At 40.2% G+C, this 24277-nt stretch overlaps 1 protein-coding gene across 3 annotated transcripts in view; it reads left to right on the top strand.

The window, feature by feature from the left end:
- Nucleotides 1–1199: 1199 nt before the first annotated feature.
- SLC22A15 (solute carrier family 22 member 15) overlaps nt 1200–24277 on the top strand; it is a 38302-nt gene continuing 15224 nt past the window's right edge. For 2 of the 3 annotated variants that reach the window (XR_014025313.1, XM_081319436.1), the window contains exons 1-8: nt 1200–1455; nt 3113–3325; nt 6020–6152; nt 8296–8460; nt 11713–11842; nt 14334–14549; nt 19510–19650; nt 21363–21448. Coding sequence is in view for 2 of the 3 variants with exons in the window: in XM_081319436.1 (XP_081175562.1) it covers nt 1237–1455; nt 3113–3325; nt 6020–6152; nt 8296–8460; nt 11713–11842; nt 14334–14549; nt 19510–19650; nt 21363–21448 (1303 nt within the window). In the remaining variant the exon portion in view is untranslated. The remainder of the gene's footprint in view (nt 1456–3112; nt 3326–6019; nt 6153–8295; nt 8461–11712; nt 11843–14333; nt 14550–19509; nt 19651–21362; nt 21449–24277) is intronic. The other variant, XM_081319437.1, reaches the window with a different exon arrangement.

Here is a 24277-nt window from a genome sequence, read left to right as displayed (position 1 = left end):
CTCTTCAGCACTGGTGGTTGGGGCATAGACTTGGACTACTGTGATATTGGTTTGCCTTGGATTCAAACTGAAATCATTCTGTCATTTTGGGGATTGTATCCCAGATACAATTGTATCTACTCTTTTATTGACTATGAAAGCTACTCCATTTCTTCTGAAGGATTCTTGCCCGCAGTAGTATACCTAATGGTCATCTGAATTAAATTCACCCATTCCTGTCCATTTTAGTTCGCTGATTCCTAAGACGTTGATGTTCAATCTTGTCATCTCTTGTTTGACCACATCCAGCTTGCCTTGATTCATGGATCTTACATTCCAGATTCCTATGGAGAATATATCTTTACAGCATCGGACTTTCCTTTCACCACCAGATACATCCACACTGAGTGTCCTTTTGGCTTTGGCCCAGTCGCTTCATTCTTTTTGGCGCTACTAGCACTAGCCCTCTGCTCTTCCCCAGTAGCATATTGGACGCCTTCTGACCTGAGGGGCTCATCTTCCAGCGTCATATCTTTTTGCCTTTTGGTACTGTCCATAGGGTTTTCATGGCAAAGATACTGGAGTGGGTTGCCATTTCCTTCTCCAGTGGATCACGTTTTGTCAGAACTCTCTGCTATGACCTGTCTGTCTTGGGTGGCCCTGCACGACATAGCTCATAGCTTCATTGAATTACGCAAACCCCTTCGCCACGACAAGGCAGTAATCCATGACGGGGTCAATCACCTTAACAAGAACTAAATCTGTAAATTGGAATTAAATGCCTGAACTCTTGTCTCCAAATAGTACGAATCTAACAATGGGCTAGTTTGAATCCTACTCCCACATAATGAAGTATGGCTGCATTTATGCAATCACTTTAATTGGGTGGAAGAAACTTGTACGACAACTGTCAGGAGAGGAATCTGAATTCTTTCTCCGGGCCTCAGTGCCCTGCCTGATTAGCCGTGTTCCACGGTTTCACGGGCCTCTAGGTCGGCTTTATTTGCTTAGTTTTCAAAGCACTTCGCATCCTGAACCTTATTTCTCACACAAAGAAGGTGCAGTTTTAAGAAGAATCTGAACTTTGGTGTCTAACAGAAGGAGCGGAGACGAGCGACCTCTAACGCCCAAATGCAGCTGCACCTTCGCAAATGAACACCTTACCCGGCAGGACAAGGCGACGTCTGACATAACCCGGAAATCTCTTACCCAGCTGAATGGTTTTCCTAGAGCGGAAGTCGGAATTCCTTGCTGCGCATGTGTGCTCTCTGCTTCTCGGATGCGGATTCTATCAACGCTGCTTCGCTTGGCTCCGGAAAAGAGAATTCTGGGGAAGGGGGATGCGCGACCCGAGAGGAGGAGGAAGGCCGCCACCTCGCGCGTCTCGCCATGGAAGTGGAAGAGGCCTTCTCTCTGGTGGGCCAGATGGGCCCCTTCCAGGTGTGGCTTTGCGTCTTGCTGGCCGCGCTGCTCCAGGTGAGAGAGACTCCTGTGGGGAGCATCTCTTGTCGCGAGGAGCGGGGTGCTCGCATGACCCAGGGAAGAGCTGCTTTAGTCCTGGGCAGGTCGCGGTTCTCAGCGCAGCGCGATTTAGGCCGGGAAGGAGGGTTTTGTGATATCCTGGTTGGTGTAAGGTTCCCGCCCTCTTGTGTCGGCTGAACGTATGCAGGGAGTTCTAAGGAGCGATTAAGAGAGCAAGATGGTGGTTAAAAGGTGTGCTGTCTATTTTAAGTGAGATGCCTAGCTAGCCCTGTTATCTATAAACTGCGAGAATACTTCAGGCTACACGAGTTTACAAATTGGGGCGAAATGTAGTTTTTATGTCCAGCATATCTCAGGTGATCAGCTTTTCTATTTTGAAGCAGGCAAATTTGTTGGCAACTGCCAGGCTCATTACAAAGTCCACTACCTTTTGCATTTTCAGTTCAGAGCTGAGGATGGGAGCCAAGGATTTTCAATAAGATGGTTCTAGCTATGATTTTAGTTTGGGTTTGGTTTGGCCTCTTAGCCCAAGCAAATGGCATGGGATTCCAGAAGTATATATGTTACTATTTTTTTTAATTTATCAGACCTAATTTGTTAGGGAAGATGTCCTAGGAGGATTGTTTGGTCTGAGTATGAGGTATAGATGTAATAGTCAGAAACATCTGTTTGGACTGCATCTGTCAATGGCAAAGTACATGTGAGAATATTCATATTCATATTTTGTGTGCAAATCAGTTGAAGTTTGAGATGTAAATGGTTTAAAATATATGAATCATTTGTTTGTTAACATAGTGTCTTTCAACTATACATTGCATCTATAATTCACTGTATATTTTTTACAGTTCAAAGTAGATGAGAAGTTTGAAATCAGATTTTTCTATTTCACTCAAGCTGAGAAGCTATGATTAAAGAGAGGCTTCCTTCTTTGGTCAGATTTTATAACAATTTTATGGACAGGCAAAGACTCAGTCATATCTTAGTGTGGACAAGTTGTAACTGAAGTATCCAAAGAATTCAATTTGCTAGTATTTGAAATCTAGTATAATCCGAAAGGTAAAAAAAAGGTTACCGTTTTGGCTTTTAAGCAATTTGTTATGTGGAATTTATTTATTTATTAAGTTAGTTAGCTAGTATCCTGCCTTTATTAAAAATCACTTTTTACAAACCTGCAATCTCTTAATTTCGGGGAGAGTCAGGATAACTGGATGGAGCTGAGCGTTTACTTGCTGGATGCCCTTTCTGACACCATGTGAAGTTTGTAGCAGATATTTTTTCTTTGCATCCTAAGCAAGAAACATCTGCTGCTACCTAGACTTGAACTCAACCTTCCAAGTGGGAGATGAGCATCTTTACCACTAGGTCATCATGCTGCTTGTATCCTGCCTTTATTATGTTTACAGATAACTAAAGGTAGTGAACATATCCAGCACACCATACTCCTCCTATTTCCCACAACAACAACCCTGTGAGGTGGGGTTGGGCTGAGAGAGAGTGATTGGCCCAAAGTCACCCAGCTGGATTTCATAGTCTTCCCCTTTCAAGCGGGGTGCATTAACCACTAGACCAAACTGGGTCTCCAATATCTGAATACTTTGAATGTTGTCTGTTTATCTGGCACTGATTTTGATGCTGTTTTTTCTTGTTTCAGCTCTATGTAGCCAGTGAAGCGGTCCTCATTGCACTAGTAGGAGCAGTACCACCTTATCACTGGGATCTTGAAGGAATACTAGCTAATCATAGCCATAGTAATGACACAACTATTGAAGAAAACAACTTTAGAAAGTGGCTTCTAACAGCCAATTGGAGTGACTTTCATAAATATGTACATTTTAACAGCAATTTTACTTCAATAGCTTCTGAGGTATGAAGCATAATAATTTCTGTGGAAAGGCTGAATATTATAGCTTTAGTATTAGAACCTGGAATTCATAAGCAGCAGTGTTAAGCTTTTGGACAAAATAAAAAAAAAACAATAATATGAACCTTGTTTCAGAGGAAACTAAAATGTCCCAGAGTAGTAACTGAGCTGTTAATAGACAGAAACTTAGTGAAGGATGAAAGAAAGGACCATCTGAAAAAGCCTTTATTTTCCAGTAATCATCATCAGTGAGGAGAGGAAAATCCTTAGCCATATATTGTCTCAGCCAAAAATAACTTTTCCTATTATCTTCACTGTCCCTTCTGGAAAGTTTCAGTTGTGATGTTCAGGAACCTCTTGCCTTCCTTGATGCAATTGTTTTCTCAAATCCCTACATTTTCTCCTCCAATAAAAAATAAACATCCATTTGCACCAAATGCTGTTTGCATGTTTCTCAGGCAGGAAGACCAATGTCATACACATTTTGAAGGTCATGATGTTTTCCTAATTCATGTTACTTGGACCCTTCCTTGCTGTCTTCTGTAAGCACGCTTCCATGCAGATCTTTTCTGTTTGCATTCTATAGGTATGAGCTCCCAGAAGTTGCCTCTCTGGGTGAGTAATAGTCTGAGTCAAAAGAAAATAGGAAAGAAAGAAAATTAAGAAAAGAGATATGAAAAAAATGCCTCCCCCTTGATCTCCAGTGCCAGATTCCAATTCGTTCTTTCTGCTTGATCACTTGCCAACTCTCGTTGGAGGTGTGACTCCAAAGACATTGACTTAGCACTGATGATTTGACCACAGTGGAGCAGCAAGATAAACATTTTTAAAAATTTATTCTGTGCCTCCTCTTTGTTTACAACTCTGCCTGTTCTGCCTATCTAGATGATGCTAATTTCAAATAATTTCCTTCTGCCTTTGTACCCGCCCAACACAAAATGCTCTTAGACACTCCTTGTGATAGGATGTTGCTAGGTACTAGATTTTGCCTATCCCTGTAATGCATTTCCAATAAATATATATTGCTTCTGTTATAGTTATAACATCTGTTTCACTAATTATTGTTCAAGCCAAATAACAGCTGTCAGGAACGTTCTCTTGCAAATGTAGAACCTCCAATATATCCTATGTCTGCTGCTAGTGTGAAAATGGGATGCCCCCGGCTACCGCCTCCCCACAGCCTGCTCTGCCCACCACTGCCGTCCTCAGCCTCTGGCCTGGAGCTCAGTGCAGCAGCAGCAGGAGGAGATGTGAAAGTGGGATGCCCCCAACCACCAGTCTGCGCTCTCTTGCTCACTCACCCACCCAGCTCTCCCTCCAGCCACCCACAGCAAGTTGTCTCCATGGCAAGTTAGCTGTGTGGAGTTGTCCTGCGGTGACGTGGCAGCAATCTGGTGGTGAGCTGGTCGCAGTGAGTTGTCCTAGATTCACTCTAAAAGTCAGCCATTAAGTTGGATGTCAGTCTCTTGGTATCAGAGCAGAAATAGTATTCCCTCCTCATCGATATAAGAATCTGAGTACTCCAAGATTTCTACTGAACAGCTTTGATCAGCAAGGTTGAATTGTTATTTTGCAGAAGTACATAAAAGTAGTTCAATAGCAATTGAGTAGTTTTTGATGAATGAATTTAGCTTAAAAAGGCCTTGATGAATAGAAAGTATAGGAAAGCATAAATAAATGCAGCTGTAAACATTGTTCACTGAAAAACATCAGCTCCTATTCTCTTTTATGGAGAGTTTGTCCATTTAACTTGATGGTTTCCTGGATTATCTGGTTATTTATAGTCAATTCTAGAAAATTGAAAAGACTGCCCTAAAATCTAGGAAAGTTAATCCCCAATCTAAAAGGCTTTTTTGTCAGTCTCTTTCTGGAAAGAATGAAAGAGTTAAGTTATTTCAGTGATTACTTGTCATGGCTGCCTCTCTCCTATCCAAGCTTCATGATCTGACAACCTGACCTTAGCAAAAGGGGGAGGGAGAGAGACAGTTTGAGTGGAATGGTTGGCATTACTGTTCTTATCAGTGTCCAACTCTACTCAGATCTCTTTGGAAATCAATTTGTGTTAGGTATTGTGTAGCCATATTCTAGATAGCCCTGCCTGCAATTTCAACAATTGTAGTAATGGCAGTGGTTAGTTTATTTTCCAGGGGATCTGATAGCCAATACAATTCTAAACATGTATTAAGCATTCTTCCTGAAACCTTAAAAAGGACCTTTAGGATTTTTCCCAGCCCTGGAGCTTTATTTGAATCTGACTCTAGAGTTGAAGGTCAGTGTTTAAAAGGATATTTGCTGTCTTAACGGCTCTGTGATTGAGCATAAGAATGCAAGTGAGGATATTGAATGAAACGATGTGATAAACCAGGGGTCTTCAAACTTGGCCCTTTTATGACTTGTGGACTTCAAGTCCCAGAATTCCTCAGCCATCTTTGCTGGGAATTGAAGTCCACAAGTCATAAAAGGGCCAAGTTTGAAGACCCCTGTGATAAACAATTCAGATCCTTTTCAGTTTGCATCAGGAATGTCAACCTGCTCTTTTCTATTGTTTTTAGATACCCATCTGCCAAATAGAATATCTGAAAAAGGAAAGATGGAAGATTAGTTTTGAATATGGTTTAGTTTTCCTCTTGTTGAAAGATATAGTACTTCTGATAAGTTCCATTAGATTCTGACTAAAATTCTCTTTTCTGTCCATAGTGGTTTTTAATTGGCAATACTTCATATAAGATCAGTGTTGCCAGTTCATGTTTCTTTGGTGGTGTGTTTGTTGGAGTAATTACTTTTGGACAACTATCAGATCATTTTGGGAGGAAAAAAGTCTTTCTCATAGGTAAGTTGTGTTAGAGTTTAGCAGAAAATGTTAGTCTTCTCTGTTTAATATTTGGAAAATATGACCAAGAAAGCTGAGTAAATCCTCAGGTAGCCAAATGTAATCTACTATTTTCAAAGGAGATCCCCTTGTTGAGGGATTTACTATTCTTTATTCCAGTCCTTAAGGTACCTTCCTGCAGATGGAAGGGAAGGGACTTTTCTCTGATATGTGTGTTTGTGGAAGAAGCAATGTGTAGCAATTGAGAGTTCCTTTGGTTGACTATTCCCTCCAATGGATGATAACTAATTTCTTGAGCCATCACAGAAAAACAGTTGCTGCCTCAGAACTAGAAAGCCACATGGGAATGTCCTACTGAGTAATGTACCTAATAATACCTACACCTAGAAATGAGGTATCCTAATGGACCATACTTTAGTATGAACCAGCAGTGTTCTATGGCTACCAAAAAGCAAATGCAGTCCCAGGCTGCATCAACAGAGGAATAGCATGAAGACCACGAGACATGATAGTATTTCTAGTATAGCCACACATGGAATACTATGTCCAGTTCTGGTCACCATACTATAAAAAAGATGCTGAGACCCTAAAAAGAATGCAGAGAAGAGCAACTATGATAATAGGGGATCTGCAGGATAAATTGTACAAGGAATGGTTAAGACAATTAGGTATGTCCAGTCTAGTGAAGAGAAGAATTAGGGGTGACATGACAGCTATTTTCCTGTACATGAGGGGTGTCACAGAGAAGTGGGGGTCAACTTCTCCAAAGTACCTGAGGGCAGAACAAGAAGCAATGGATGGAAGCTTGTTAAAGATCCAGTCTGGGACTAAGGGAAAACATCCTCACAGTGAGAACAATTAACCAGTGGAACATCTTGTCTCCCAGAGTGGTTGTACCATCCCTGGAAGTCCTCAAGAAAAGATTGAACAGCCATTTGTTTAGGATGATATAAGATTTCCTGCAATGGGTTGAAGTTGAAGACCTCCAACATCCCTTCCAGCCCTATGATTCTATAAATATCGTTACTCAAGAGTACCCAGATCAGATCAAATGAGGTGATTTCCAATGCGTAGAAATGGAAATCACTATAGGTAATCCTTGGTTTATGCCCATTCAAAAGTATGGTGACTCTGAACAAAGATTTATGACTGGTCCCTGAAACTATGACTTTGCAGCACACCATTGTTCAGATGATCAACATTCAGCCACTTGGCAGCCTGTCCACACTTATAACCGCAGAAGTGCTACAACTTTCCCCACCTGCTTATCTTCACATCTATACCATTTTGGCCACCTTGCACAGTGGCACTCCTTGGCATCAGTGGTAGGGTTGGGGCTGAGGTTGGGTCCTTTATCAGTCGTGTCTAGCTGCCACTGCCCCCAAACCTCTATTACAATCCCATTGCCACCACTGCCACTGAGAAATGCTGCCTCAAGCCCCACACTGTAAGCCATCTCAAATCCACCAGCTTGGTTCTGCAGCTGTTGTTATCCTGCAAAGCAGGGTGCAGAGCATCCAAAAGGACAGAGATGGGGGGAACAGACAGTTGGAGAGTGTTGAAGGGGAATCAGTCTCTTACCTTAGAAAAACCAAGGTTTTTGTCTGGGAGTAACCTAGCCCTAGATGGCTTTGATTGGGCTAGGTCCTCGCCTAATAACTAGTAGAATTTGTTTAACAGCAACAAAGAGTGCTGGGATTGCTGTTGCTATGTGGTGTGGTCATGTGATTTCACATTTTACAACTGCATTAGCAACAGATATTACGATCCCAATTGTGGTAAATCAAGGATTACCTCTGTAAGACAGGCGATAAATATTGATTGTATAATTATATTTGGCTTCATAGTTCAGTCAAAAGGTACTTAAAGGGCATCCAAACATCAAACATTTTTAATCAAATGTGGTCTTTTTCCACAAAATGTGTCTTGTGAATTTTCTTAAAAGTTAATCTGAAACTATGCTTTCATTCAGAACTGAGATTAGTACATAGTGCCTACTATTTTTGAGTAACTCAGTACATTTTAATGAAATACCAAAGAATTTTGTTTTATAACTGTGCTTGATTTTGGGGGGGGAACCCAATAAAGCCAGCATTAAACATTATCAAATAATTCTAAAGGATTTTTTTTCTTTCTCTTCTAGGTTTTGGCCTTGACATTCTATTTGCTGTTGCTAATGGATTTTCTCCTACATATGAGTTTTTTGCAGTCTCTCGTTTCTTGGTGGGAATAATGAATGGTGGAATGTCACTGGTTGCTTTTGTCCTGTTGAATGAGTGTTTGGGAACTGCTTTTTGGGCATTGGCAGGTACAGATTTAATGGTTAGATCTTTCAGATTTACTCTTGTAGCAAATATTCAAGATAATTCAGTAGTACTTAAAAGCTACTTCACATATTAAGAAATTAGCAAGTAGTTTGTCTGTGCATGTATAATGTTAATTTCATGATGTTTAATCATGATTTTGATTCTGTGTTGATGAATATCCTCAGCCAGAACCTTCATATAAATGTCAAATAAGAGCTGGGACAAAGTTTGAGCCTGTGATACTCTCCAAAGCAGAGGCCTATGACTGGAACTTTGTCCTCCTCCTACACTGACTGGAATCCACCTCCAAAAAAAGAGAACCACTGGAGAACCATGATCCCGTGCTCCCAACGCCCTGAATTGATCTGACTACCATGGTCAATGCTATTGAAAGCCACTGAGCTATCAAGATGACCAGAATGGTTACACTGCCCCATTCAGGGTCTTCCAGCAGTTATCTGTGAAGGTGTCCCATGCCATCTTAGTTCTTATCTTGATGTGATATCTGACTGCAGTGATTCCCAATACCCTTTCTCCAGAAACATTAGAGCTGCAAATATACCACTTTCTTGGCAACCTTCCCCAGAAAAGGAATTTGGAAACTGAATGAAATTGTTTGGTATGTATTGCTGGGCCCAGGAATGACCTGAGTGAGACATAATTAGCTTTGGCTTCTCTCGGTCCACAAATAGTTTGTGATTTTTTAAAAAAATCCCTGCAAATATAACATGCATGTAGTTTAGTCGGGTGCCTTCGAGTCAAACTCAGTTCCTGATAACAATACAGATAATGCTTCATATCATCCTATTTTGAGTGATAATCTGCAGCTCATTCATCAGTGATATTTTTGATCCTATCTATCTACCTGAACCACCATTGTCCCTATCTTCTAATTCAAATTTACCAAACATAATCTTTTCTAGTACACCATCTGTTTACATGACATACTCAAAAGTGAGTTTATGCTTGCTAATCATTGCCTTCAGAATAGTATCTTTTCAGAACAGATTAGTTGGGCTCCATATTTGTTGAACTTGAGCAGTTAGCACTTTAATTGCCTTCTTTCTTGCAGTTTTAAACAGTTCAATGGGCATTTAATTCATACCTGGCACTTCCCTTTTTGACAGCTGATTTATCCCCTTACTATCTAGTGGAGTTTGTTTCTGAATATATTTTCTCTTCAGATGGTCCTGTTATTCTTTAATCCTGCATGTAAAAGATTTCAATATAGTCTTTCTATTTGCCTTTGTTATAGATGTGTGATCTTATATTCATACTTTAGTTGTAAGTTTTTTCGTTGATTTTTATGATCTTAAAAATGTATTTCATTTTCCATATTTTACTCTATTTCTTGAATTTCTTGATTGAGAGCTCTTTCCATTTCCTTTCCTGCTAAACACTCTGTGTCTAGAGTCTTGCTGTATTTTTCTTATTGCCCAATACTTTATCCTCTTGCCAATGAGGGTGATCCTTCTACAAGCTTATATTTCTGTCACCATTATTTTCATTAGAGCACTCCTTCACTATGTCAAGGTGGTAATGCCTTCTGAGATGTATATTGTCCACCTAATTGTGCCATTTAGTAACAGCCATTTTGGCAGCTCTGGTTGTGGTCATTAATTGAGGTGCATGTGGGTCATTAACCAAGGATTTCATGTGACCCCAGCTTCCCTATTGGCTTTGCTTGTGGTAAGCCAGTAGGGAAGATCGCAAATTGCAATCACATAATTGTGGCGTGCTGTGTTTGCCAAAACTTTGAGGGCTATCTCTTATTTAGTGCTGTCATAAATTTGAACAATTGCTGAACCTGTAGTTATTAAACAAGAACCACATGTAACATTTGCATGTAATAAATACGATTCCACCCATCTCTATAGCAGATTTGCCAAAGTGATATTTGGGAATGGCAACTAAATGTAGTAAAGTTCTGTGATTGTGGACCTTTCTGTTTTTATTTTTCTGAATGTGCACATTGCTTCCCATCTCTTGGACTTGTTTCTGCTTCTGTCTTAACTTGTATCCACTGCTGTTCTTATTGCATTTTTCACACCTGTCTTTATTCTCTTTTTGATCTTAATCTTTAATCTTGGCTTTAAGCTATCTGTGCCAGTTCTTTTCTTAATTGTCTTGCATTTTCTTTCTTCCTCCTGTCTCCTAGTATTTTAATTCTAGGAGCCTGAGCTCTGCTTTTTTGAAGGATCCCATATGAGCTCAGTTCATAATAAATGTTTACGGCAATGTATTTGGAAGAATCAGATAGGGGTTCGCACCTCTGCCCGAACACCCGTTTGGAGACCTGCTGGTGTTCGGGCGGAGGTGCGGTTTGGAGACCTGCTGGTGCCGGTTTAGAAAGCTGCCGCGGCCTGCAGCAGCTTTCTAAACCGGCACCAGCAGGTCTCCAAGCCGCTGTTCGGGCGGAGGTGCGCGCGCACCTCTCCAAAGGTTTGGAGAGCTGCACACGCACCTCTGCCCAAACGGACAATGGTGCCGCGTTTGGAAAGCTGCCAGATCCCCCGCAACCTCCAGGTGAAAATCCTCCATTTTCCCTCTCACAGCCCTCCCTTAAAAATTCCGTTCCCAGCGAGGCCCCGGGCTTTTAAAAGCCTCCGGGGCCTGGCCGCTGTAGGCGAGGACCAGCTTCCTGGCTCGCTCCCTCTCTTTTCCGCAGGCATTATTTGCTCGAAAGTGTTTAAGTTTATTGCTCAAATGATGTTTCTAATTAGCGTTTCGGACCAGGTCCCTCTATTTTTGAGGGAGGGGAGAGGGAGGAGAAACTTATTGTAAAAAAAAATAGAGGGAAAAGACTCCGCTGGAAGCAATTCCTGCTTTACAAAAGCCACTAGTGCCGAGAACTCCGTTCGGGCGGACGTGCACGCGCACCTCTCCAAAGGGGAGTCCCGTCGCCGCGCAGGTGCCTCCCATGTTTTTTGCGCATGCGCAAAATGTTTTTTGCACATGCGCATGTGTGGACGCACGCACACGCACTTTTTGCGGCTCCCACTTTTTTGTTTGTGTGATGGAACCAGTTCTGAGTGGCTCTTTTCCTTTTTCCGGTTGCCGACCCCTGGTCTATGACAAGCATTTTGAATGTTGGAATATGCCTATAACAGCCTTTCTGAATGGCATCCACCACTTTTCAGAGTTTTGAATGTTCTTTATCTCTGTATATTTGTTCTGCTTGTGTATTAAATCATCACTTTAGAAGTCTCTACAAAATCGTCAATAACACTTTTTCCCTATCTGCATTATAATAGGATCACTCGGTTGCCTGTTCTTTGCTGTGGGAATTGCACAATATGCTTTGTTAGGATATCTCATTCGCTCCTGGAGATTATTAGCAGTGGTGGTTAACCTGGAGGGATCTCTAGTCTTTCTCCTTTGTCTGTAAGTTATATACCTACATTATTTTGCTAAAATATGGATAGCATTTGTCACTGAATAAAAAAAAATGTTGGCTTTTCTCTTGGTATTTATCTTCTAAATTTCTTTGACTTAATAATTCTCCTTTTAAGTAGTTTCCATTGTTATACCTAAAGTGTACTGTCTTGAATCTAGAAGCAAGAGTCAAGAGGTGATTATCTGTACCATTTGCAACACTGCTACTTTTGACACTGACTAGGGTGAGCCTATCTCCACAGCTTCTTGTGTTGAACCTACTCTTTTTTTGGGGTGGGGGTTATATCAAGTCTGGTTCATGCAAGTTAGTTTCTGTCTCCAGATTTCATAAGATATCAGCTGTAGATAACCTGTAGTAGGACTCTGAAGCCTTGAGATACAATGGAGAATGGAGGTCACTTAACTACCATTCAAAGTTACAACAGACTCCCCACAAGCTACATAACCCATTTCAAAGTTGTGGAAGCTGAAGCACCCGCACAGTCATTTGCCCTTATGACCCACCACAGGGTTTCTGCAGTGCCTCCTCTCCCCTCTCCCCTCTATCCCCCACAGGCCTTATGCCTGCTTCCAACTCATCTCTGCTACTGATCATGCTACCCACCCCCTAGTATCCCTGGGCCACTTGGCATTATCCCAGAAGCAGGTGCCATTTTCTGAGCAACCACAATTAAACAGCAACCTCATCTCCCAGCAAGTGGCTTTCCTACTGTGGCAGTGCTTGTCCCAGCCTTTGCCTGTCCCCCACTCCACTGCCTGGGTCCAGGTCTTATCTATCTGCAGTTGCCTGGAATTTCAAAAGAAAGATAAAAATTCTCCCAAAATCTAAGTGGAGGGATGACTTTAAAGAAAGGGAGGAGAAAGGCTTTCTTTGGAAGCATGTGCGTGCACACAAATACATCTCAAACACTTCTTTCAATAACTGAAGGAAGGCGTGTGTGTTAGTCTCTGTGTGTTGCGTCCCCCCAAAGATTCTAAACAGGTTCAAGCCTGTTTAGTACTTGGATGGGAGACTGGAAATATCTGAATCTAAGACAGCTTTGGAAGTTGAAGGAAAATACGGTAACTTCCCAGAAAAAGGCTGTAGTGAACTGCTTGTATATTGCTGCCAAGAAAATTTCATGGATGCGTCAATGAAGTCACCAAAGGCTGAGTTTAGCTTTTTCTCACTGTGCTAAATTACTCTGAAAACCTTAAAGTATTTGTTCTGTTTGTTTGTTTTTCAAAGCTCAGTCCAAAGAAAAACTTATGCTTGTTTGAAAGCATCAGCCCACATCCTTCTTTCATGCTTAAAATAATGAAAGGATAAAATATAAACATTTGAATTAAAACTAGTAGTTTACTTAAGCAATTTGCATTCAGAAGAAAGAAATTAATTTCTTCTTATTCCAAGTTTAAATTTATAAAAGCCCCTGGTATCAGAATGGAAACTTTATTGGGAGAATATTTCAAAAAAAGAAAATTGTATTCCATATACTTGTTGTTTAATCTTTAATCTGACTGAACTTCAAATTGCTTAGATACGGGAATGAAATAAAGAAAAAGGGACAGTTCTGATTAAGAATAGTTAAATTTATGAATGACCATTTCTATATTGTTGAAATATGTTTTTTGAACTGAGCATCAACATTTGTATGCCGCCCTTTCTCACAATTATAGATGGCTTACAGTGAACAAAATATTCATAAAATCAAACTAAAATTTACAAATACTATTATTAGAGCTACTAATAAAACTGATCTCCCATCAGGCAGATCTGAATAATCCCCTAAAGATTAATTGTGCTACATCCATGGTTTTGATTATATTAGAGCAAGCTGTGACAATATTCAATGTTTCTGTCTTCTTGCTTTCATACTGCCTGAAATTTTCCAAATTTGGTTCTGCATGTTATATGTTAAAATGTCAAAACTTTTGCATGTTGGAGTTCAAGTGCTACATATTTGCAAATTTGTTCTCATTTATTCATAAGATCATGCTTATTTTTAGCTTAATATATGTGCATTGTCAACTTTGCAACAAACTGAACTAAAGCCATTTTTCCATTTTGTCTTGTTGCCACAATTTAGTTTAGAGATGTTAGATGAAGGGGGAGGGTGTTAAGAGTTAGCCATAACAATACTTCTGTGTGAGAATCAAGATCAATCCTGATAAGAGTTTTGGCAGGCTGAAAAGCTGGGAGGAGAGCCCTGTTTTGAAATAATTGGTGAATGTGATTTATGACAGCAATTTGGGGTGGGAAGTGCAACCTGTTACTTTGTAGCCTGAGGGAGGGGATTTCAGTCTTGGGTTTACCTATGTAAGTGCCAATACTTTGTTTCCTAAATAAAATGTTCTTAAAGGAAGAAATCTTTGCCTTGAAGTTCTTTTAAATGGTTTCATCTATCGGAACCATGACATACATAATATGTGCACCAGCATGAAGTTTTCAGTAGTAAAATATCCCTAATGCTCTCAATGAATGGTTATTTTCTTCTAGATTCATTCCTGAATCACCTCGTTGGTTATATTCACAAGGTCGACTCCATGATGCTGAAGATTCTCTCTACCTCATTGCAAAGAGAAACTACAAGCCCAAGTGCACTTTTTCACTTAAACTTCCAACTGCATGGATCTGTAAGCAGTCTTATAGTATTATGGATCTGTTCCGATATAAGATTCTTTTGGGACGTACTCTGGTCATGCTATTCATCTGGTATATATGCTACTTTTTGAAAATTATCTTGGAAGTACTGCTTTCTGTTATTGAAATATGTCATAAAATAGTCATGTAATGCTGTGGGGGCTGTTGTAATTTATTGGGTTTTTTATTGTCTCTGAAGTTCTTAGTTTGAAATCATTTACTTAAGAAAAGGGTTGTGGCAAAACTGAGTGGATTTGGAATATAATGTAGACAATACTAAAGATGATGATTTATTGTGAACATTTTTTTAGCCATATTGCTATGGAAAACATTGAAGTGTAAGAATGCTAATTAAATTGTAATTCATCTTTATTTGCTATTTCTTGTTACATATAAGATTGGTAAACTTTTCAAACATATCAGTCCTTTTCAATTCTTAATTACAATACCTCCTCCCCTTCCAATCAGCTGGAAATTACTACTAAATTTGATCATTTTTGTTACTGAATTTCATCAGTATGATTTCGGGGTCATGTTATGCTTTGAGTGGAGATGGAGATGAGGATTTGCCTCCTAAAACCTTTACATTTCTATTCCTAAGCTTAAATCTACCCCGAGACCCAATATATGTTCAAGATATGGTAGGTATATAAAGTCAAATTGATTTGAGTGTGCATAAGATGTAGTTCTAAGTGCCACAACATGGAGCCATTTCATATATTGACAGAGAAGGCTCTGATGAATTGAAAGTGACAAATAGGATGATTTGTTATGCTACACACACACACACACTGAAATTCTGAAAAGTTATATAAAATACTGTGAAACAGTTACTTTCTGCCATTTTACCTTGCTATTGCTAACAGGTAACCATAATGCTAGCATTAGTACCTAACCATGATACTAGCATTAGTACCTATCCATGATATTATAGTTAGTTAGCCAAACCTTATTTTGTTCAAAGATCAGTATAGAACAAAACAGTTCCAAACTGCTAAAAGCAAAATAGGAGGACCAAACCCAAAACATAACCCAAAAGAATAGTAGAGAATATAATCGTTGCTATTGTTACCACTAACTGTCAAGGACCGAAACCCCCCCGGAATATTATTTGTCTAAAACTAAGACATAAAGCCAAAACTCCAACCTAGAAGTATATTAAAAGAAAACAGAATAAAGTGACATTTATCTACCTATACTTGATGATGATGATGATGATGATGATGAAGATGGTATCCATTTAGTCATGTCGAACTCTTGACAATTCTTATTAGTATTGTTCAAAAGTTAGGCACAAGTCAGATCTTGCGCTTGCTTCCCACCACACCTGGCCCCACACCCTCCTCTCCATCCTGGATCACCCGTAGTGGGTGATCTCGAAGATTTCCAGAACTCCAGACTCATGGAATTGTGGCTGCTCTGAAAATGGCTATCTCAAGATGCAGCTGGATTACTTAAGGATGAAGTTAGAGAACATAGAGAACACACACTATGCCATGCTGCAGAAAGCTCCAGGGTCGGGCAGCTATGCCCCTTGCCTCTCCTGATTATTACATTGTGCATCTATTTAACAATCCCATAATTCATTTGTTAAAACACTCTTATCAAACTTTACCTGATAAATTTAATGACTAGATGATCTATAAATGAAACCAAAATTACTTATTTTGTCTTTACTGTATTATCTGCCAAGTGCACGTCTGAATATAATTCACTCTTAAAATCTGAAACTTTAGTATTCATAGCACATATTTTGGGGCTTGTGATTTTGGAAATAGAATGTGTTTTGAGGGCTGTGAGCTCAAGATTCCTGAGATAATTTGCATGTGATTTTTATTTAAAAGTTGAAGAGTTAGAAACTGAAACAAAAACTAAAATATAAAAAAGCTAAATATATGCTATAATTTGAAGCAATCATCCGAAAATACATCAAAAGAAACCAGGAGCCTAGTTAAAAACAAGTGCCTTAAGCAATTGATAAAAGAAGTCACATTACTGTATAAAGAAAATTGAGAAGCTATTCTGTTTTCAGTGAAACAAAATATATGTTTTATTGGAACAAACTTCTCCATAGAAAAAATGCTGTCCAGCTCTCTCAAGCATTAAAAATATCAGATGATGTAAGGAAGTGATAATGTAAGGGAAATAATTTTCTTCTCAAAATCATGCCAAGTGAGGTAAGGTACTGATTCTGGTACCTACCCAGAGAGTACCTTTTTCCAAAGAAGATTTAAAAAATGCCAAAAAATTTTTGTTATACAGTTGCAAGAAAAAGTATGTGAACCCTTTGGGATTACGTGGAGTTTTGCATGAATTGGCCATAAAATGCGCTCTAAATGTCATGTAAGTCACAACAATAGAAAAACACAGTCTGCTTAAAATAATACTACACAAACATTAGCTGTTGTCATGTTTTAATTGAACATAAGATGGAAACATTCACAGTGCAAGGTGAAAACAGTATGTGAACCTTTGGACTTAATAACTGGTTGGCCCTCCTTTGGCAGCAATAACCTCAACCAAATGTTTCCTGTAGTTGCAGATCAGACCTGCACAACGATCTGGAGTAATTTTGGACCACTCCTCTTCACAAAACTGTTTCAGTGTAGCAATATTCTTGGGATGTCTGGTGTGAATCGCTCTCTTAAGGTCATGCCACAGCATTTCAATCGGGTTGAGGTCAGGACTCTGACTGGGCCACTCCAGAAGGCGTATTCTGTTCTGTTGAAGCCATTGTTTTGTTGAATTGTATGCTTTGGGTCATTGTCCTGTTGCATCACCCATCCTCTGCGGAGCTTCAGTTGGCGGACAGATGGTCGTACGTTTTCCTGCAAAATGTTCTGATAAACTCTGGAATTCATTTTCCCATCAATGACAGCAATCCGTCCAGGCCTGAGGCAGCAAAGCAGCCCCAAGCCATGATGCTCCCTCCGCCATGTTTTACAGTGGGGATGAGGTTTTGATGTTGGTGTGCTGTGCCTTTTTTTCTCCACACATAGTGTTGTGTGTTTTTCCCAAACAACTCAATTTTGGTTTCATCTGTCCACAGTATATTTTGCCAGTAGTGCTGTGGAACATCCAGGTGCTCTTTTGCAAACTTCAAACGTGCTGCAATATTTTTTTTAGACAGCAATGGCTTCCTCCGTGGTGTCCTCCCATGTCCTCCATTCTTGTTTAATGTTTTCCTTATTGTAGATGTGTCAACAAAAATGTTAGCATGTGCAAGAGATTTCTGTAGGTCTTTAGCTGACACTCTAGGATTCTTCTTTACCTCATTAAGCATTATGCGCTGTGCTCTTGCAGTCATTTTTACAGGACGACCATGCCTAGGGAGAGTAGCAACAGTGCTAAACTTTCTCCATTTGTAGACAGTCTGTCTTACCGTGGACACATGAACATCAAGGCTTTTGGAGATACTTTTGTAACCCTTTCCAGCTTCATGCAAGTCAACAATTCTTGATCGTAGGTCTTCTGAGAGCTCTTTTCTGCGAGGCATGGTTCACATCAGACAGTGCTTCTTGAGACCAATAAACCCAAAACAGGTGTGTGTTTTTAAAGGACAGGACAGCTGTCAGCAACACATCCAATATCATCACACTGATTGGCGTCAAGGTTGGCTCACTTCTGGCTCCAATTAGCTCTTGGAGAAGTCATTAGGCTAGGGGTTCACATACTTTTTCCACCCTGCACTGTGAATGTTTCCATCTTATGTTCAATTAAAACATGACAACAGCTAATGTTTGTGTAGTATTGTTTTAAGCAGACTGTGTTTTTCTATTGGGATTTACATGACGTTTAGAGCGCATTTTATGGCCAATTCATGCAAAACTCCACGTAATCCCAAAGGGTTCACATACTTTTTCTTGCAACTGTATATAGGTTCTGCATATTTTGCAGGACTGTTAACTTTCCTCAGTCTACTGTTTATGAGGTATCACCCAAGGATCATGACCTGTGAGCATTATAATTGCATCACTTCCCCAAAGACTATGCCTTGAATTAGCATTCCAGAACATAATAACCCTATTATGTTACTTCATGCACTAATTACATTTGTGTAAAATTGGAGAAGTAGTAGTTTTTAAAGCTATATTTCAGTATATGATTTGACGCTAAGTTACTTAAGGACTGCTCCTCTTCATAGAGATGGTACTGTAGGAGATGACCAGTCTGAGCCAGAGGGTGGTGTTAAACACGTCATCAGTCATAAGTCCCTGCGTGCCCATAGGGACTTATGAATTCCTTTCTATTCTTAATGCCCGCGAATTTCCCTTGACCATTAGTAACTCAGTTTCTTGTAGAGAGCTTAAGCTTTCAATAAATCTTTATGTTCATTTGAATTCCTGAATCTCCTGATTTCCGAGTGCTTGACAGGTACCCCCTAAACATATATTGCAGTGCTACCAATATCTTTTAATGGTCCCCTGTGGTAGCAGCTGAGCTAAATAGGACTGGAGTTTACAAGCAATGTTTGTAGTAGTAGTAGTAGTAGTAGTTAGTAGTAGTTCCATATGATGGAACATGGTTCCCTTCAAGATTAAATTGGCACCCTTGATTATAGCAATAGCATTTAGACTTATATACTGTCCCACTCTCTGGGCAGTTTACAATGTCAGCATATTGCCCCCAACGATCTGGGTCCTTATTTTACCAACCTCAGAAGGATGGAAGGGTGAGGCAACCTTGAACTGGACAGAGTCAAACTCCTGGCAGTGGGCAGAATCAGCCTGCAATACTGCATTCTACCCACTGCACCACTGTGGCTCCAGTTGTTGGTTCTGGAAATTGTAGAAAATGGTCAACATTATACTTGCTGCTTTATATTAGTGGTTATATGTTAACTAGAAACTACTAGAATTGCTAAATCTGATGGCATGTAAGCCATTACTTACTATATTACAATATGTCTAGTATAAATAGTCCTTTGGCTTGTACCAGGCATAACACACTTCTTTTCTTTCAAGTTTATAGTTATTTTATACAGAAGATGCTGAAGTGTGTTGTGATTAAAATGTCTTTTTGTCACCTCTAGGTTTGTATGCAGCTTGGTTTATTATGGTCTTACTCTCAACGTGGGTGATTTGGGTGGCAGTATCTATGTTAATTTGGCTCTTTCTGGTCTAATAGAGATTCCTGCATATCCACTCTGTGTCTATATGATAAGCCAGAAATGGTGAGTTTTGAATAGATGTTACATATATGTCAGATTATGCAGGCATTTTAGGATAGATCAAGAACGTGACTCCATGGGATCATATGTAAGCATCTCTATACATTCAGTTTATGCATTTAGCTTGAAAGACAGATTTTTATTTATAATGAGATGGGCCAAGTACATTCCATTGACTGTACTTCCCCTCTATCCCTTTTTGGAGACCCCCTGAGATTGTACCAACTGAAGATTCCGTCACCAAATAGTGGCATGGCTTTCCTTTTTGAAAAGAAATGAGCAGTTTCCAGTTCAGTACAGGTAGTCCTCAACTTACGACTGTAGTTGAGCCCAACGTTTCTGTAAGATATTTATTAAATGAGTTTGTTGTTAAATGGCTTCCCCATTGACTTTGCTTGTCAGAAGGTGATGCAACTGTCATAAATATGAGCCAGTTGCCAAGTATCCAAATTTTGATCATTTGACCATGGGGATGCTGTATTGCTTGTAAGTGTGTCATAAGTCACTTTTTCAGTACTGCTGTAATTTTGAACAGTCACTAAATGAATGGTTGTAAGTCAAGGACTTCCTATATGTGCTTGTGTATGAATATACGCACATGCTTATCAAAAAACTCTTGAATAGTGCAAAATTCTAGACACATATTTTCTAGTAATCTCACTTGATCATTTCATTGTACTTTGTAACTTTTGGCAATGGGAATAAAAGGTCAGGGAAAATTAATGAACTGATATTCCAGTTTTAAAGCCTAATCAATGCAAAAGACTATAAAAGAGTTCCTATCCTATTTTAATGATATTTCTATACACGGTAAAATAGAAAGGTGTGTAAAATACATTTTATTTAACAAGAAAATGAAGCATCATTGTGAGAACTGCAAATGCATTATTATCTGGAACGTTTCTGCAATTCACTGTGGTGATTGGTAGAAATCAGCACAGGTATGCCAAGAGGAATAGGTCCTCAAACTGTCCTCATCTCATGGCACCATGATATAATAGTGCCTTAGCATGGTGTAACGTGTGGCTGAAAAATAGTAAAATATAAACGAACCAGCAGGATTGCAGTCACATGGATGTAAAGTTGGTGTGGAATCTTTCTGATTATATTACCTCATTTTAGAAGAATATCTGAGTTGCTAACTGAAACCTAAGTTAGTAAAATGTACTAATTTATCAACAATTTTATTAGTTTATCAGTATTATTCTGAACTTTGGTTTTTATGAAGAATATTAAAATTTAAATCCAGGGAGACTTCAGTTGTTTTCAGCTATTTTTGAGCTGCATCTCATTCATGTTTTGGGCTTGTTTTGAGAACAGCTGCCATTTGAAAAGCAAGAGAAAGATATTGCATGAATATATACCACTAGACCTTCTTACAGCTATAGCTGCCTATATTTATGAGAGTTACTACTGCGTAGTAGTTAAGATGTTGGAACAGGAGCAAGGCCATCACTCAGCCACAGAAGCTTGCCAAGTGGCTTTGGGCCAGTCATTCTCACTGGGTTCTTCTGGGGCAATAGGAGGTGGCAGTACTCTATATACCACTTTAAGTTGTGCAAACTAAAGATGGGATAAATAAAGATGGGATAGATGTTAAATAAACATGTACACCATCCAGAGGTCCTTTTACAAAAAAGACAGGATATAAATCAAATACATTTGTTAATTTCTCCTCATGTTGCCTTTTTTCCCCACTTCCTTCTGATTATTAGGTTTGGCCGTAAACGGACACTTGCTGCATTTTTGTTAATAGGGGGACTGGCCTCCCTTCTTGTCATGTTCCTTCCACAACAGAAAGGTAAAATGATTTATTAATTATAGAAATTAGAGATAATCAAATGTGGATCTGGTCCCAACATATACCTCTGTAAGAGTGTTCTGGTTATCCCTGAACCATGAACCTCATAATAGCCTGGAAACATAGGACAGGCAGCATTCATGACTCCTTTTCTCCAAGGAAAATACTTCCTAACCTTGCCAGAGTTGGGGGGCTGTCAGCTTAGACTAATCTAACAAGGTGGACAGGTAGTCCTGGGTTTAAAACGTGGATTACCAGGATGGCTGCTGTTATGCAATGGGGTTGTAAAGTGTGATGTCATGTGATTGCATTGCTTAATGATAACAATTCTACACTCTCCATTACTCTCATCACCCCAGAACTGTACAGGTCATTAAGTGGGAAGAGGTGGGAGTACCAGGTAAGGAGTACAGCGGAGGGATGATTGGGGCTGTAGGTGTTGCATGATTGATGCTTCTGGTTGGTGCTGCTAAGGAGACACAAAGGCCAGCAAGGGCAGCACATGGGCTCAGAGAAGTGTGGGGAGGCAAAGGGGTGCACTGGGATATGAGATCTTGTACTCTGTAGTGGAGCTTCTCTGGAGGAAAAGTGATGAAAGCAACTTATGGGAATGATTTGCTGCTTTCCCTGCCAACTTCCACATTGACTTTGCTTTGAAGTCATTCGGAAGGTTGCAAATGGTGATCACGTGGCCATAACCATTGCAGGTGCCCTTTGTTCAGCACTGTCATAAATTTGAATAGTTGCTGATCATAAGTCAAGGAATAGCTAATTAACTTGTTCTGATATTTTATGTTTATGTATATTATGTATATTATAAGCACAGAGCGCAGTTGGAGCGGGCATTTTCACACAAAGAGCAGCAACAGGGGATATGAAAACGGGAAGCCCCGGGTGCCCCTGCCACCCATCCTGGTGCGCTATGCCCACCCACTCGCTCGCCTGCTTGCGTGGCTCTCCCTCCAGCTGCTCACTGCAAGTTGTCCCCACAGCGAGTTAGTCACGTGGAGTTATCTTATGGTGCATTGGCAGTGGTGAGTTGGCAGTGGTGAGCTGGCTGTAGTGAGCTGGCAGAGGTGAGTTGGCCATGGCGAGTTATCCCGTTCCAATTCAAAAATAGCTTAACAAGCATACCATGATTTACATAATGCAGAATATCTGCCTCCTTGTACAATGTGCGACATGCCTCCAGAGGTTAAATATTGTTGACAGATGTGTTAGGGGAGGATGTACATTGCAGTGGGAGGGAGATCTTGCTTCATACAGATGGGTAAAGGGTACCACCTGCCTAATTTATTTGCTCTTTAAGCTCCTTCCCTCCTCCTGTCATCTTTCCAACCTGTAAATCAGCTGATGGTGCTCAGAAAAATGGCCAGTTAAGGCTGGGAAGCAACTCTTTCAAAGCATCTAGATCAGGGCTGTCAAACCGCCAGCCTGCAGGCTGGTTGAATCATGCTGAGGCCACGCCCAACCCAGCTCCGGCAATGCAAAAAAAGTCGAGATATGTCACGACATGTCACGTGACACAGCAAGTTTGACACCCGTGATCTAGATACATGTGTCATGTGTCATGGCAGAACTCCTAGGCAAAAGATTTCCTTAAAGAACATCTTTATTTGGCTACATAGTATTGGCACAATCAAAAGTGAAACCAAGACTGCAGTTCCCTCCCAAAGGTTACAGAGTTGCAAAGTTGAACTTCCCACCCCAGTAATATGTCATAAATCACATTTCCCAATTAACTACTTTAGCGGACTGTCTAATGGAAGCTTCAGCCTGCCAAAATGCAAGCAGCAATAACCTTGGTTCCCACAGAACAATTTATTGTTTTGACTAAGCTGAAAAATACTCATCCCCCCTTCCCAACTCTTTGGCAACCAAAAGTCAAGTGGAAATGGCTTCAGCCAAATTTGTTTGCAGTGTTGACAGTCAGATCTCCTAAAGAAAAGAGAAATTCTGTAGACGAAGAAGAATCAAAATTAGGAATCTCCTCGAGGCTTATTAGGATGCTTATCAAAAAAATTTACGTATCTTTCAGCTTTTACATCAGTACTTTTTACCCAAGTGGCCTCTGATAACGGGTATCCTTTCCACTATACTAAATACTGTAATTTCCCTTTATACAATCTACAGTCAAGCATTTGTTTTATTTCATAATGTCTCTCTCTCTCTGCCACAAGGGGACCAGGTGCTTGTTTGGGAGGAGGTCTTAAAGACAATTCCCTGAATGGTTTTAACAGACTACAATGGAAAACAGGGTGGATCTTTCCCAAGAGGCAAGGGAGTTTTAACTCTACTGTGACTGGATTTATAATTCAGACTATGGGGAAAGGTCTAAGGAATTTTGGCGGGTCGAATCCCGAGCTTGGCGGGTCGAATCCCGAGTGCCGCGTAACAGAGTGAGCGCCTGTTACTTGTCCCAGCTTCTGCCAACCTAGCAGTTCGAAAGCACGTAAAAAATGCAAGTAGAAAAATAGGGACCACTCCGGTGGGAAGGTAACAGCGTTCCGTGCGCCTTTGGCGTCTAGTCACGCCGGCCACATGACCACGGAGACGTCCTCGGACTAGCGCTGGCTCTTCGGCTATGAAACGGAGATGAGCACCGGCCCCTAGAGTTGGAAACGACTAGCACGCATGTGCGGGGGAACCTTTACCTTTACCTATAATATAGTTGTCATTAAATCAGTCAAATATTTTTGTTCTTCCAATTCTATTTGGGTTAGGTAGAAAGTAGTAGCTGGTATTATGATTGTCCTTTGATTAATTGAATTCCCAATATATTGTATTTGAAAGCCTTTAGTATCTTCACTCTTGGTGTTGTTTTCTTCA

The sequence above is a fragment of the Vipera berus genome (genome assembly GCF_964194415.1).
Source record: "Vipera berus genome assembly, chromosome: 2".
Classification (NCBI taxonomy): Eukaryota; Metazoa; Chordata; class Lepidosauria; order Squamata; family Viperidae; genus Vipera; species Vipera berus.
Note: the sequence above shows the minus strand (reverse complement) of the source record. Positions and strands in the feature narration are given on the sequence as shown.